The sequence below is a fragment of the Nanorana parkeri genome, unplaced genomic scaffold (genome assembly GCF_000935625.1).
Source record: "Nanorana parkeri isolate BGI_ZX_2015 unplaced genomic scaffold, ASM93562v1 scaffold725, whole genome shotgun sequence".
NCBI classification, from domain to species: Eukaryota; Metazoa; Chordata; class Amphibia; order Anura; family Dicroglossidae; genus Nanorana; species Nanorana parkeri.
Genome location: NW_017306993.1, coordinates 389,516 through 406,306, shown reverse-complemented (window position 1 = coordinate 406,306; position 16,791 = coordinate 389,516). Strand labels below are relative to the sequence as shown.

General features: G+C 42.2%; 1 protein-coding gene across 1 annotated transcript in view; it reads right to left on the bottom strand.

The window, feature by feature from the left end:
• The window catches only part of RASSF4 (Ras association domain family member 4), a 233,340-nt gene that overhangs the window by 33,003 nt on the left and 183,546 nt on the right, over positions 1–16,791 (bottom strand). Inside the window, exons 4-7 of the mRNA XM_018564102.1 lie at positions 15,057–15,202; positions 13,221–13,228; positions 7,012–7,074; positions 3,048–3,199 (exon numbers count right to left, since the gene is read on the bottom strand). Of these exons, the coding sequence (XP_018419604.1) occupies positions 3,048–3,199; positions 7,012–7,074; positions 13,221–13,228; positions 15,057–15,202 (369 nt within the window). The remainder of the gene's footprint in view (positions 1–3,047; positions 3,200–7,011; positions 7,075–13,220; positions 13,229–15,056; positions 15,203–16,791) is intronic.

Here is a 16,791-nt window from a genome sequence, read left to right as displayed (position 1 = left end):
ATATATACCCTGGTTTCCTGAAAATAAGACCTACCCCGAAAATATGACCTAGTACTATTTTTGGGACTTGCTAAAATATAAGACCTACCCCGAAAAAAAAGACCTAGTTGTGACCATTCCCGGGGCCAGTGGTGGCATAAGAGGGAACTTGAAGAGCTGCGGGAGAGGCAGGAGAGAATCAGTGGTGCCAACAAAGCCAGCGTTAGAGGAAGCAAGCGAGGCGGCAACGGAGGGAGCAGAGCTGCATAAGCCAATGCCTCCTCTATAGCGCCGCCTCCTGTTACAGACGGAGTGGTATCACTCCGCCTGTGAGGAATCGATAGTGAAAGTGCGCTTCGCTCATTCTGGTCAGCAATTGGTTAGCAAATTGCTCTTGGAAAGGTACGGCACACCTGATTGCCCTGATCACCATATTTTTGTACATAAATACATGTAGACTTGCAATTCTTCCATGAGGACCACTTCCGGCCAGACTTTTATGGACAGTAATGGGTATACCTGGGTGCCAATGGTTTCCACCACTTCAGTGCTGGTGGCACTGCTAGACATTTTCCGATTTGTCTAAGGGAAATAAGCATGATGTGTGTGTTTCTTTGGCAGATAACTGTGTCTATGGTCCTCAATGGTGCCCATTTCTTTGTGCTTCTTCAAAAGAGCATGAAACCCAAGTCTGCTTTGAAATCTTTGCCTGGTAGAGACCTTGCTGATGCAGTATAGCTACCTTATGTCTTGTTGCTGTGCTCAGTCTTGCTATGGTGCATGACCTGTGACATGAAACGGTCTTCCACATCCTCACCTTAGTAGCAGAGTTTGGCTGTACCTGCTTGGTTTAATTGGTTAATCATACACCTGACTCTAATCCTACAAAAAAGTGTAAGTATTGATGCTGGTGTAAAGCCAAAGTGTAGTCACACCAAACATTGATTTGATTTAGATCTTTCTTCTGTTCACTCTGCATTTTGTAAATTGTTAAAAACAATACAAATATATATTTTCCAAAGCATTCTTACTTTACAGCAATTGTTCACACCTGCCTAAAACTTCTGCACAGTAATCTATCCATCTATCTGGAAATATGGCTTTACATCTGTTTGCATTTATTATTATTATTATACAGGATTTACAGTATATAGTGCCAGCAGTTTGCGCAGCGCTTTACAATATAAGGAAGACATTACAATAACAATACAATTCAAGACCAGATGGGAAGGAGGGCCCTGCCCCTGAGGGCTTACAATCTAAAAGGGATGGGGAAGTGATACATGAGGAGGGAGCTGCGTGGGGATGAATTGTTTGAGAACGTGATGGTTGAGCGGTTAGGTTGAGGTGGGATAGGCTTCCCTGAAGAGATGAGTCTTTAGGGACCGCCTAAAGGCAGTCAAGGTGGGCGACAGACGGACAGGTTGGGGTAAAGAATTCCAGAGGATGGGAGAAACTCTAGAGAAGTCCTGGAGGCGAGCATGGGAGGAGTTGACAAGAGAGCTGGAAAGCAGGAGATCTTAGGATGAGCGGAGCCGACGGTTAGGGTGATACTTTGAGACCAGGTTTGAGATATAGCCGGGGGCAGAGTTGTGGATGGCTTTGTAACTGATTGTTAATATTTGGAATTTTATCCTTTGGGCTATAGGAAGCCAGTGCAGGGATTGGCAGAGGGGGGTTGCAGACACTGAGCAGTTGGTTAGGGGGATGAGTCTAGCAGCTGCATTCATGATAGACTGAAGGGGGGATAGCCTGTGTAGTGGAAGGCGAATGTGATGTGAATCTAAATTTGATGTGAATTTACATCACATGTGAAATCATGACAATATGGAGGCTTTTGGGCAGAGCTGAAGCAGCCCTTACCTGCAACAGCAGATCACTACTATAGTGATTTATTGCTGGCTGATTGCTGCATGCGTGGACATTGACCAGATTCCCACTCCTTCTTCAATATATATATATATATATCCCTAGATCAGCCACGCCCACTAGCGCGTTATGCGGCGCGTGCGAGCGGGAAATACAGCCAATTTAAAAACAGGCAGCGATGCCCGTTAACATACAAGCAATCCGCCGGCTATAGAGCCGGCGGATCGCTTGTATGGGCGGTCGGCCCGTGTGTCCCCATCCCTCCGCTGACCCTCCTCCCGTTGTCACGCTGATCCCGGGCTCCGGTGCGAGCCCGGGACCAGCACAGTGCCACACTGACTGGGGGTTTTCTAACCCCCCTATGTGATAGCAATAAAGTTAGGTGGAAAAAAAATTAAAGTTTCCCAAAAAATGTTTTAAACTTACACATAAAAAAGAATTAAAAAACAAATATTTTGTTTAAAGTCCCCCCATACATACACGCATGCAAACATGCGTCAGGTGCGCATACCTGCAAAAACGACGATTGTGCCCATTACGCCGCACATGTTACATATCGCCACGAACGTCGCAGTGAGAGCAATAATTTTAGGGTCATCAATCACTGATAACACTAAACTGATGAGCAGTAAAAGCTTTTAAAGCGTCGCCTATGGTCAATTTTGGCTGTGGTGTCTTTTTGCGAGTGCGCGCAATTTGTAAGCTTGACATTTTTGGTGTCTATTTACCCGACGTGACCCCGACTTTTATATTTTACCAAAAAATTGGGTGATAATAAATGTTTCCTAACATAATGTAAAAAAAAAAGTTTGTTCTGGTACGGGAGGGGGCGTGGCGGTGCGGCACCACAGCCACGCCCCCCCCATTTTCAAACTATGATCCGGCCCCCAGCAATGTCTGAGGGACAGTGAACTGGCCCCATGTTTAAAAAGTTTGAGGACCCCTGGTTTACACCATTCAAACATCATGCTGACCTCAGGCTGTTATTGGCATCTAGCTTCCAAGTTTGATTATACAAAAATACAGAGCTTTATTAAACAAGTTAAACTTTGATGCTATACAAATGAAAGCCCAGAAACTATGGGTGACACCTACAGATGGTATCCATTAAAAGAATTAAGAACTACCTCCATAGACTGCTTAGAAAAAAGTTACCTCAAATTTGTGGAGATCAGGAGATGGGTACTGTTCTTGCTTACCTTATGATCATAGAAATGGCCATTGATAGAGAACCTGTTACTTCTCAATCTTTGCATCTCTTCAGGACTGTAGTGCTTTGACCGTCTCTGCACAAAGCTGGCATCACTTCTAGTCCGCTTCAGCTGAGGTGTTGTTTCCTCTTCACCTGGATCTGGTAATAAATAAATTGAGACCAAAAGCTCAGATAATAAGCTGGACATTTACTGAATTTGAAAGAAATACTCACTGGCCAATTTATTAGGTACACCTTGCTAGTACTGGGTTGTACCCCTTTTGTCTTCAGAATTAAATTGCTTTAATTCTTCCTGGCATTGATTCAACAAGGTGATGGAAACCTTTTTTTAGAGAGTTTGGTCCATACTGACATGATAGCATCACACAGTTGTTGCAGATTTGTCGGCTGCACATCCATGATGTGAAGCTCCACCAGCCTGAACCGTTGATACAAGGAAGGATGGATTCATGCTTTCATGTTCGACCATCCGAATGTCGCAACAGAAATGGAGACTCATCAGACCAGGCAACGTTTTTTCAATCTTCTAGTCTACAATTTTGGTGATCCCAGTTTCCTGTTCTTAGCTGACAGAAGTGGCACTCTGTGTGGTCTTCTGTGGCTGTAGCCCATCTGCTTCAAGGTTCAATGTGTTGTGTGTTCAGAGATGCTCTTGTGCATACCTCGGATGTAACCAGTGGTTTTTTGAGTTACTGTTGCCTTTCTATCAGCTTGAGCCAGTCTAGCTATTCTCTTCTGACCTCTGGCATCAGCAAGGTATTCTTGCCCATAGAGCTGCCGCTCACTGGATATTTTCTCTTTTTCTGACCATTCTCTGTAAATCCTAGAGATGATTGTGTATGAAAATCCCAGTAGATCAGCAGTTGCTGAAATACTCAAACCAGCCCGCGTGGCACCAACAACCATGCCATGTTCAAAGTCACTTAAATCACCTTTCTTCCCCACTCTGATGTGCCGTTTGAACTTCAGCAGACCATCTTGACCATGTCTACATGCCTAAATGTATTGCTTTACTGCCATGTGATTGGCTGATTAGATATTTGTGTTAACGAGCAGTTGTAGATGTGTACCTAATAAAGCGGCCACTGAGTGTATATCCTAATAAATACAGTAGCATCCCATGAAATATATTACTGAAAACGAGTCCTCCTATAAAAGTTTCAGATGTCAAGCAATATATTTACTGTTTTTGTGTAAAAATAAAAAATCTTAGTTTGAGCAAATCATAGAATAAAAATGTCAAGCACTGTGATATGTACATATATCTTGAAATTAATCTTATAAAAGATGTGTAACAAGTAGGGATGTCCCGATATCGATGCTAGCATCGGAATCGGGCCCGATACAGGGCATTTTGACAAGTACTTGTACTTGTCAAAATGCCCCGATTCCTAGCGCCGAAGCTTGCGCTGTTTTTTTTTTCTTACTTACCTCCCTGAGCGCAGCGCCACTGCTGCTCCGGTGGGCGGAGCTCCAGGTGGGGCCCTAATTTAGGTGGCCGGGGACTGCCAGATGACCCCGCTTGGAGCGCCGCTCCCACCGGAGCAGCAGTGACGCGACACTCGGCGAGGTAAGAGAGGAGCTACAGGTGGGATTCTAATTTAGCTGGCTGGCACCTCTGAGCCAGCTAAATTAGGACCCCACCTGGAGCTCCTCCCACTGGACCAGCACTGGCTCGTCGCTGCTCTCTCCGGCACAGTAAGTGAGGGCAAGGGGGGGGACACACTATTATGCTGCACAGTTTAATTGTAAATGTATTCTCTGCACTGTATTAGATGTATTAGCAGTATATACTCTATATGTACTACATATAGAGTACATATAGAGTACACACTGCTCATACAGTGCAGACAATACATTTACAATTATACTCTGCTAACATGAATGGATTAAATGATCTTTATGTAGCCCTGTACTAGGGATCATTTAATCCATTCATGTTAGCAGAGTATAATTGTAAATGTATTGTTGCAGGCACTCTATATGTACAAGTACTATATACGACATATAGCATGCACTGCAACAATAGATTTACAATTATCCTCTGCTAATATGAATGGCTTAAATGATCCATAGTACATGATATGTAGCCCTGTACTACGGATCATTTAACCCATTCATGTTAGCAGTGCAGAATTGTATATCTATATGCACTGTACATATACAGCACAAATGTCCCGTACATTGCAGCATTAGATTTACAATGATCCCCTGCTAACATGAATGGGTTAAATGATCCATAGTACAACTACATGTTATGTACTATTATGTACTATGGATCATGATTTAACCTATGCATGTTAGCAGGGGAGAATTGTAATTCTATTACTGCAGTGTACAGGACATATGTACTGCGGATCATGATTTAACCCATTCATGTTAGCAGGGCAGAATTGTGAGCGCCTCCCACAAGCTGAGCACCGAGATGCGATGCAGCGATCCTGCCCTACGAGAGGCACCGCGTGAGGCAACAGGGATCGGAGTGAAACTGTGAGTGAAGGAAGCTGGGACGGGGATGGCTGTAAATCTATTGCTATAGTGTACTGGATGTGTGTAATGTATATGTAGTACATATATACAGCACATACCTCCACTACACTCCAGCAATAGAGTTACAATTCTCAGCTGCTAACATGAATAGGTTAAATCATGATCCAAGTACTTGTACTTGGGAAGTACTTGTACTTGGGCCCGAAAAAGTGGCATCGGGACATCCCTAGTAACAAGCATCTTTCCAATGTCCAGGCAAATCTTTTCTTAACCCTTGCAATGGGGCTAAGTGCTCATTTTGGTCTAAGTGCAAAAAAAACAAAATTATACTCCCACGAAGTAGCCTTGCAGCTGGCTGGCTGTGACAGCGCTCCCTCTAGCCTGTCCCGTCCTCTGCTGCATTGATGGTATGTCCCTCTGCATCCTCACATCCTATACACTGGCCATGGGACCTTAGGCTGCTGCAACAGAGGGGGAGAGAGACTGGAAGAGACCGGTCTAAGAGCCAACTGGCTCCGTGGATTGGGTGGGTATAACGTTTATTTTAGCACCTGTAGCCCCACTGCCATGGTTAAGAAATGTTTGCCCAGAGTTCTTCTTTAACAGTTTCTCCACTAAACCACAGTCCATGTTTATTTGCTAGTTAATTTGCCTTTAGAAAAAGTTGTCTTGACAATTGTTCACCTAAAATCTACTTTTCCTACAGTAATATTAAACTCTCAAATTTTTTTTTTCAATAATGAATCCAAGTTAAATATATATACATTGCCTAGCAAAGTATTTCTTTAAATGTTTGCCCAAGAACTTACAGTCATCACGTATCTAAACAGCTGACTCCAACTCTCTTAGCTCCTCTTCCCTAAACTTCCTGTCCAGTACAAGATCACAAGGGACAGCACAGTCTCTAGCAGCTCTCGATCTACTAGCTTTGAGGAGGGAAGAGGGAGGAGGGGAGCAGGGAGCAAAGGGAGTGGTTTGCCTTGCTGTGCTTCTAAGTTTGTGGAGACACACACGCAACTTACTAGCACGCACAATAGGACCTTGAGAGGAAGAGGAGCCACCATAAAACAGGATATCAGGTCAATGCTTTTTAAACATCCAGGAGCAGCATCCATTGTAAGCATTTGGCTAAAAACCTTTTGCATTTATTATCATTTAATGTTCTTTTAAGTTGGTACAGCTAACAATGGAACTAAGAAAAAAACAAAAAACAAAGAAGAGCTTTAATCACAGGACTAATAGCTAACAGCTCTCCAGTGTACCTAAACCTAAGAACAAAAATTTATTATATTGCAGCTTTATAGTCTGTAGATGTGCTGTCTTCATTAGTTTTCTTCACAGGTATTTTTTCACTGACTGGTGGATCCTCCAGTGGACCCTTGCTTGCTTCAAATACATTGCCACTGCCATAGGTTGTAACGGAGTGCAATAAATAAAACATACAAAAGGAGATTACTTACTTCTACCAGAAGAATTGTTGTTTTTTTCTTCTTTATTGCTCTGCTGTTCTGCAACAGGTAATGCTATGCTGAAAGTAAAGAATTGAAAGCAAATGTATAGAATTTAGGAAACAGCTGGCACATTTATACAGACTGATAAATAGATAATTTTTTTAGTTTGTCTTGACACATGGCCATGTTGTTCTGTAGGTTGAGCTTTGCTTTTAGTATGTGCATATACAGTAAATCTGGGGCAGCTTATAGTATAAAGTTGGAATTTTGTAGGGGGTTGTATATAATAATTTCCTGAGCTGTGGTAGCTGCAGAAAGAGGGTTAACATTTTGTTGGTTTTTGATATAAGCTTTTTCGAAATTAAACAAAGAAAACATACTTTTATGTTTTCTAAAATTAGTAATTGATGATGACTGATGGTCAAAAATAATCAAATGGTACTTTTGTTGGGCTTTGAAATGTATCAGACAACCCTGTACTCTAAAATATTGCTTATAGTATGAACAGATAAGAAATGAAGCATAACTGTATGGTTTGACAACATACTTCTGTTTTCAGCTGATCCTCAGGGTCAGCTGCAACAAACACTTTACATAACTATGGAAATGGGCAGCTTTTTAGGGCTTCTGTATAGGCAAATCAGAATGCGAGATTTTCTTCTGTATCCTCCTAAATAGTTATACACTGGATGGGTAAGCCTGGTGTCCAGAGGCTGTCAAGCATACTAAAGAGCTAGAGATAAAATTATGCAGGCCCCCCTCCTCTCTAGGTGATCTCGGTAACACTTTTTCTAATCCAAACAATACATTCTGTGAGGCTTTTATAACCCCTATAAACTGTACCCTTTTTTTTGTGCTACAAGATTCTGTGAAACTCTACTGAGCTAGTCCCTCTTTTTATAATGAAAGAACATAAGCCTAGAATAGCTTTAGCTAAATTACAGTTATCTAGATGCTGTTTACCAATCCAATCTACTGAATTATCACTTATCCTGGTTGTTTAGTCAAGCCCATGATTGTTCAACACAATGGGCATATTGTTAAATCTAACCTTAGAACAAGCTTTGCATAGCCCTGGGCATTAACAGCCCTACTTCAAACTAAAGTTGCACAGTTAACACTATCTCATGTGCTAGAACCACCTTCCACTGTTCTTCATCTTAAGTAGACATGTTTTTAAAGATGTCAGAAAATAGTTCATTGGTTTTTTTAATCGCCAGAGCTGGAACTGTGTTGTTGGAGCAGTACTAAAATCAGTATGGATGCAAGAGCTTGTTGTTAAGTTGCCATCAGTTTTGCAATCTACAAGCTGAATTTATGCACTTGCTCAGTAGTTGCTCTGTTATCACTAATCTTTGTGGAAAATAATGTTGTTATTTATTTCTGAATTATTAGGATACTTGCAGTTTATCTGGATTCCCTAATGAAGATCAGCTGCCTCATTATCCTAGAATATTGGGAGGTGCTTTTCCTAGCTCTTGAGGCTACAGTTATGAAATGGATGAACTCAAGGCAATCTATTATGGAAATAGTTAAATAATTCAATTTACACTCATTATATAGAAAAACAGAAAGCGCACCAATTAAACAATGTCAACTTCTCTAATAAGGTCAAGGGTCAATAGGCCCCCAAGATAATTTAAGAAATAATTGGCTCCATTTTTGTGGAATATAGAGTCATAACTAGGTTTGCATATGTCCATCTATAAATACATTATTCTAAAACTTTAACTGTGAAATAAAGTTGAATTAAAATCTGGAACTGTTTTGTGTTTGATAAAACAAGTCTAAAAGTGAATTACATAACTATCTTATATTTAAAATAAAATCCATTACGCGGCTCATTTCTTAGTAGCAAAACAAGAATAGTTTAAATAGAACAATTGAATAGCTGTGCAGTATTTTTTTTCTTTCTGTGGAAACAAATATACATAGGTCATCTGGGTAATCAGCCAAATTTTTACTGGGTATTATTGTTATTATAATTATTATTATAATACAGGATTTATATAGTTTGCGCAGCGCTTTACAATATAAGTAAGACATTCCAATCACAATACAATTCAAGAAAAGATGGTAAGGAGGGCCCTGCCCCCGAGGGCTTACAATCTAAAAGGGAGGGGCAAGTGATACATGAGGAGGTAGTTGTGTGGGGATGAATTGTTTGAGAGCGTGATGGTTGAGCGGTTAGGTTGAGGTGGGGATAGGCTTCCCTGAAGAGATGTGTCTTAAGGGATCGCCTAAAGGCAGTCAGAGTGGGAGATAGCATCAGAGGAGGTGAGCATCGGAGGAGTTTATGAGGGAGCTGTAAAGCAGAAGGTCTTTTGAAGAGCGGAGGGGACGGTTAGGGTGATACTTTGAGACAAGGTTTGAGATATAGCCAGGGGCAGAGTTGTGGATGGCTTTGTAAGTCATTGTTAATATTTAGAATGTTATCCTTTTAGGCAATTGGAAGCCAGTGCAAGGATTGGCAGAGGGATGTTGCAAAAACTGAGCGGTTGGTTCGGTGAATGAGTCTAGCAGCAGCATTCATGATAGACTGAAGGGGGGATTGCCTGTGTAGAGGTAAGCCAATGAAGAGGGAGTTGCAAATAGTCAAGACGAGAGATAACAAGTGAGTGGATGAGTACTATTGGTGATGAAGGGGCGTATTTTGGTGATGTTGCGAAGGTGAAGGCGGCTGGATTTGGATAGTGATTGATTGTGGGGAAGAAAGGTGAGGTCCGAGTCAAGGATGACACCTAGCACCTTGGCATGAGGGGATGGTTGGATAGTTCTGTTATCAATCTCAAAGTAAAAGTTGGAGGAAGGTGCACAGGCGGGAGGAAATATCATGAGCTCAGTTTTTGAAAGGTTGAGTTTTTGTGACATCCAGACCGATATGTCAGTTAGTGACACGCAAGGACACTGAGGGGGTGAGTTGTGGAGTAGAAAGATAGATTTGAGTGTCATCAGCATAGAGACGGTATTGGAAGCTATGTGAGGTTATTAACTGACCAAGGGAGGAAGTGTAGATAAGGAGGGGTCCAAGGACAGAGCCTTTGGGGGACCCCAGCAGAAAGAGAAAGAGGAGGGGAGGAGTTAGATTTGTAGGTGACACTAAAGGAGCGCTTAAATAGGTAGGAGGAGAACCATGAGAGAGCAGAGTCTTGTAGGCCAAGCGAGTGGAGTTTTTTTTGAGGAGGAGCAGGTGGTCAACAGTGTCAAAAGCAGCAGAAAGGTCCAATAGCAAGAGTAAGGAGTAGTGGCCATTGTTTTTAGCTGTTAGTAAGTCATTAGTGAGTTTGGACTGTAAGGGGTCGAGAAGGTTGTTATCAGCGAGGTGGAGGCTCAGACGGCTGTAGATAAGGCGTTCTAGAAGTTTGTTAAGGTTGGTAGGGTCCAGTGAGGGTTTTTGGCGTATTGGGGTGACTAGCGCATGCTTTAGAAGGGAGGGACAGATGCCAGTACAGAGTGAAAGATAAAAAATATGAGTAAGAGAGTGTAGGATAGAGTAAGAGGGTGACCGAAGTAGTGGTGAAGGAACTGGGTCCAGTGGGTAAGTGGTGAGGTGGGTGTCAGAGAAAAGCTTTGTAACCTCCTCTGTGGTGACTGGGTCAAAAGAGGAAAGTAACAAGTGTGATGGTGGGTCTGGTACATTAATAGGGGAAGTTGATTAGACAGTGGTGATCTGATCCCGAATTGTATATATTTTGTTTTTTAAATGAATAGCAATGTCCTGGGCAGTGAGTGAGTTAGTGGGCGGTGGCGGACATAGTAGAGAGTTAAGTAGAAAAGAGTTGACATGGTCTGGATGAGGGTGTGTTATTGAGAGTTACAAAATAAAGCTGGCCATACACCTTACAATTTATCTGCAGATTTTCTGTGGTCATATGGAAAACGTGCAACAGATTCCTCCATCTACACTTAACTGTGTGGATGGAGTAATCTCCGCCTGGGCCAATCTGTTGCACTTTTTCCATCTGACCACAGAAAATCTGCAGATAAATTGTAAGGTGTATGGGCACCTTTAGCATGTTTGGCAGCACGGAGGAAGGATATTTTAGGAGGGCAGCTTTATACAGGGTAAAGTCTTGCAGAGACCTAGTTTTCCGCCACAGTCGTTCCAGAGCATGGCTATGTCTTTTTAGATGTCTGATTTCTTTAGTTTGCCACGGTTGTAGTTGACGTGGTCAAAGTCTGCATGTAGTGAGGGGAGCCAAGGTGTCTAGGGAGGATGAGAGCGAGCTGTTGTAGACAGAAGTAGCCAGGTCAGGGCAGAACAGGGGTGAGATTTTGTCATAGTGGTAGTCAGTAGCAGAGAAGAGAAGGGTACTTATGCTCTGTTTTAGCATGAGTTGGAAGGGAAGCTTGCACCCAATGCGATTTTTATTTTATCCAGTCAAGCATAACCCTAAATGTGTTTTGTGTAAGGTTTTACTCAAAATACTTTTTTATTTTTTTTATTTTTATAGACTAATGTAATATTTAGCTGCTGTCTTGCCATGTGATATTACACATAATTGTAAAAGCCATTCTTAAGAGATTTTACTGGCAGTGCAACAAATATGAACAATGATCAGCTGGTCAGAAGTCACTGGAAGAATGATTAAGGGTAAACACAGTGATGCTATCAGGGCCGGATTCCCGGCAAGGCCACCGAAGCCCGGCCTCGGGGCGGCACTGAGCAGAGGGGTGGCACACCCATGCCCAGAACATGGAATTCCGGGCGCCGGCCGGTAATTTGTTTTCTACATTTAGCTCTGCTTTGCAAAAGCCTGGACTTTTTAATAACTATTTTATTTAACCCTTTAGTGAATGGAGGGGAACCTCACACTTTTTTTTTTCCTCTTCTGCAGACTAAAAAAAAATAACAATTGTTTTCCCCCAATGTCACTTTGCTGCAACGAATGAACGAAACGAAAACGAAACTTCGACCGGACTACCGCTAATTAATTTTTCCGAATCTCGAAACGAGTTCAATTTCGGACCCGAATCCCGAAAAATGAAATAACGCAAAATCTGAATCAAGACGAAACAAAACAATTTTTTTGCCGGTGCACATGTCTACCAGCATTGGACTCATTTTGCTACATATTAACTTTCTGGACTGGTTTGATAAAGAAGATATACTCTGTGAAATGCGTTGCCATTAAAAGCAGACACACACACTGTTCACACTTGTTGTTTTCCTACAATTTATATAATTTTTTCCACACTGCTGTCATTTTTCTCCATCCAGCACTGCTCACAACCACCTCCCCCGTATCGCAGGCAGACTCCCTGCTCGTGAGTGGTGGACATTCCTCAGCTCTGCTGCCACTTCCCCAGACGGGGAACACCGGCAGCGATCTGTCACATAGTCCACAGCCACGCTGACACCACTGTTTCAACCTCCTCAAACCTCTGCCACAAACATTTCCTGCACCGTGGGCTGACTCACTCCTCTCCCCACACACAGCCTGCGTACCATTTGGGTCTGACGTCCCTGTCCTACCTGCTGACAGGACTCCCGAGGATCGGGTCCTGCTCCACCCCTCGTCCTAGTACCATCAGCACTCCAAGTTGGTGCCAGGCTTCCGCTCATCAGCAAAACCCACGAGCAGACCACAATCGGCTATAAGCACGACCGACTGCTGCACACAAACCTCAAATGGACATACCAACAAACGATGAAACAAGTTGAACCCTTCACAGTCGAAGATTTCTACTCTCAGCTGCACCTTCTCAAGTGGAATCAAACCTCTTACAGGAAGACCTTGACACTCGCTATTCAAACCCTAAAATCCTCCTGTGACCATCAGACCAATATCGTTCGAAAGGAATCCGTCAAACATCATCTCCAGCATCGGAAACAGCGTAAGACTTTCCTCGTCGATAACATCACATCTTTAAGAACCTCTTGGTGAGTCTCTACATGTTCACACTTTGTCCTATTTATTGCTTGAGATTCACTTGCACCATCTTTTTCTCCCCTCATCCCGATTTATACCAACGCCATCCGGAAAACGATATCGACCACACAAATATCCATGTACAATATTGAATTAACATCATTATCCCGTTCTTCCTCTGCCTTTTTGTTCCTTCGCTCACACAAGTCGGACACCCCGGTCCGTACTAACTAGAAGCTGCACACCAGACAAACACTACCCAAACCCGTTGCCTCATTACACCTGCCCTCCCCCCCAGAGAGCCCTGTACCAATGGACTTCATTTTCTTAACTTGCCATATTGACTTTCTGGACTACCTCTCTAGACATTGTGGGGAATTTATCAAAACTGGAGCAGACAAAATCTGGAGCAGCCATGCATGGCAAACAGTCAGCTTCTCTCGTCAGTTAAGATTTGAAAATGAAAGAGAGGCTGATTGGTTGCCATGCACAGCTGCTCCAGATTTTGTCTGCTCCAGTTTTGATAAATTCCCTTCATTGTATTTTGTTATGCTTCTCTTAATTAATTTGTTACTTGTGCATCATTTAGTACCAGGGTTTGGGTTAAAGTGCCTACATCATATGAGGCAGAAACCTATGAACAAACAACCAATCTATTTTTGACTTTACAGCCACTAAAGCATTTTTTCAGATACACAACCACAGCAAAACACATTCAATGAAAAAATTATAAAAAAAAATAAATCTTTGACCAATAAAAACACACTTCCAAATGGTTATAGACTGTACTGTTGCGTTCTTTTCTCTGTTAAAAGGGGAGCATAAGGCTTTTGTGAAGGAGTTCAGATACTTATAGTCCTTGTAGTTATCCCAGTTATTGAGTAACTTCCTAATCACATTAACTGGAGGTTTTATAGACACATCTGAAATACCACGGTCCATCTTATCTTGGTTCAATGTACTGCAGTGTCTTACCAAGAATAATAGACTTCATCTATTATTATTGATCTATTTTTACTTTGCAGACATGGAATTCACCCATCATATTATTATACATGTATCAATTACTAGAAGAAAATACCAAATTCTCACCATCTGTGTTTCTTGATTTGTGAAAATAATGGTTATATATTTCCCCCCCTCCCCCCCCAAAAAAACACTGCAACATGCAACATTTCCTAACAACAGGTTATTGCGGAGTCTGCTAGGGCTGAATTTATAATATAGGGTAAAAGACATCTGTTTATTTGGAAAGAATGCTTCCAGTGTCCAGGCTATAGCAGTGCTTACAGCCCCTGCTCCAATGACATTCAAAAATGTATTTACATTTCCTGTAATCTCCATAACAGCGCAGCTGAGAGAGGGATCCATCCAATAATACAGACATGGGTGTGCAGCGCTCGGGGTCACCAATAGGGTGAGTCAAATACGTGTTAACAAACCAGCATGTAATCAAAAATTTAGATAAGTGTTTGCAATCATTATAAGCATACTAAAGTGATAGTCAGTGAATATATATATATGTATAAATATATGATATAAAATCAAGTTCATCCCAATTTTCAGAGCAGCACACCCACCAATTATTTTAACATTAAAAAGGTATGAAACCTGTTAAAATAGTAGAGTTGGCACTCTGAGTTCATACTGAAAGCAAACTGCTTCCAAACCTTTTTTGTCTTAGTTTTGGATTGGGTCAAGTGACCCAATTGGGAAGTTGTTGTATTCACCTTTCTGGCAGCCCACATCTTCTACCTTTGCTTTGTTTCAGCTCTACAACCTCTGTCAGTCTCTTCAGCAATCCACACTTTTAGGAGAGTTGAATGCTTGTGTCATGATGGATCCTTCCTCTGATCCGAATGTTAATACAGGATATAGCAGTGAAATAGGGGTTGGAAAAAGGAACAACTTTGTACGGTGGGGAAAAGCTTCCCAGCGGGAGATAGAAGAAAATAATAATGAGGAATGATATGTTTGGGTAAACACTGTCAATTCTCTCCCCACAGACAGGTCCATCAGACCATATTTACAGCCATATGCTGCCAGCTGGAACCTCAGTCAAACACTGATAGTAAAGTGGGCCTGATGGAAATTGTTGACAGAGTTAAAGGTTGCTTATATTTTTTGCTGTGAATTTCAGGAATGTGTTGGTAATCATATTAATTAATTTTAAATGTTTACCTGTGTTTTCCTTGTGACTCCCTGCTCCAGGCCTCTGAAGAGCTAAAACATATTCTCTCATTGACATCTTGCACCTGTAGTCTTATTGGGCGCCGTAGACCCCAAGATATATTCAGAAGACCTTCCACCACAAGTTCTCCACCCTCCTAACAGGACACAGAGTGAGTAGTATAAGCATTTGAGGTTAGCATGCACAAATATAAAAAATTAACAATACAATGCATTGATTTATTAGCAGGTCCATTGCATTCATTCTTTATTTAACATTTGATAGGTTTCATCCATACATTATCTTTTATGAAAGATATATATGAAAGGCTACCATTTGTACTTAAGGAATAAAATGATAGTGCAGTCTGCCTAATATAATAGATTTGGTTGAGGAAAAAACTATCCTCCTCTGTCAATTACAAACACTGAAAGAGTGTTAGAAAACTTTATTTCAGAGTTCTACCTGCTGCCTACCTCACTCATGGATGCCACTCACTTTCTACATCCATTTTTTAATTCCTGACAGTTTAACATTTTAATAGATTCATCAAGAAATTATGCTATTACATCACACTATTTTTGCAACAAATCTGCTTGTGAAAAATATTGCATTGAACAATACCTTCTATAGGGGAAGCTCAGAGCACTGGAGGCATCCAGTTTAAACTCTCACTTATAACTCATCCCATTATATGCCATGAGTGCTTTCTTATTGGAAAATACAATTCTTTAGGACTGAAACAACTAATCGATAAAGTCGATAATAATGGATAATAATAATGGTTATCAACAATGATTAATTGGTCACATTGCACCCTCACTCCCTCCCCCTACCTGCCTCACTCGCATGCTTGTGAGCACAACCTGACTATTGTGACGGACACTGCCCAAGGACCCACAGCTCCTCCTCTCCTTCTCCCCGAGCTGCTCATAGTAGACTGAGGGGATGAATAGGGCCATCCTGGCATCACCCGAAGTCCTGGTGAGCGCTCGGTGATTGTTCCCATTTGGGACCTGCGGCATTCCCCATGCCTCAGCCGCCTGCTCCTCCCAGCATCACCCGGAGTCCCGGTGAGCGCAGACTGACCATTCGGTGACCTCCCCTATGTCTCAACTTCCTCATCCTCTCTGGGCTGCTCATAGTGGACGTGAATAGAGATGTACAACCAGTGTAAGTAGTGTGTACTATGTGCTGTATGTGTACTATGTGTGTAAAATATGTTTTATGTGTACTACGTGTGCACTGCGTTACAACATACATGTGTACTATGTGTTGTATGTATACTATGTGTGCACAATGTGTTGTATGTGTGCTGTGTGTGCTGTATGTGTAATGTGTGCATATTATGTGTTGCATGTGTACAGTATGTGTAATTTGTGTTGTATGTGTACCATGTGTGTTCGTGCAGTGAGTGAAGTCAGTGGTATATAATCTCCAGAGTGTTCCGGCACGGTTAGTGGCCAGAACGCACTGGATCGCATAGTGGAAGCCTCCCTGAGTTCTGGGGCAGGAGGGAGTGTGGCAGTCATTCACAATTTTTTGTGGGCATTGCTGTGCCATGCATTCTGTTGCGGACAATCACACTGCGGGTGGGTTTGTGTGTCCGTGGTGCCATCGTCTTGAAAGACACCGGCACGTTCCCCTCCTGCCCAGAACACAAGGATACTTCCGCTGTGGAATCCAGTGCGTTCTGGTCACTAACCGTGCCGGAACGCACTGGAGACGGTGTGAACCGGCCCTAAA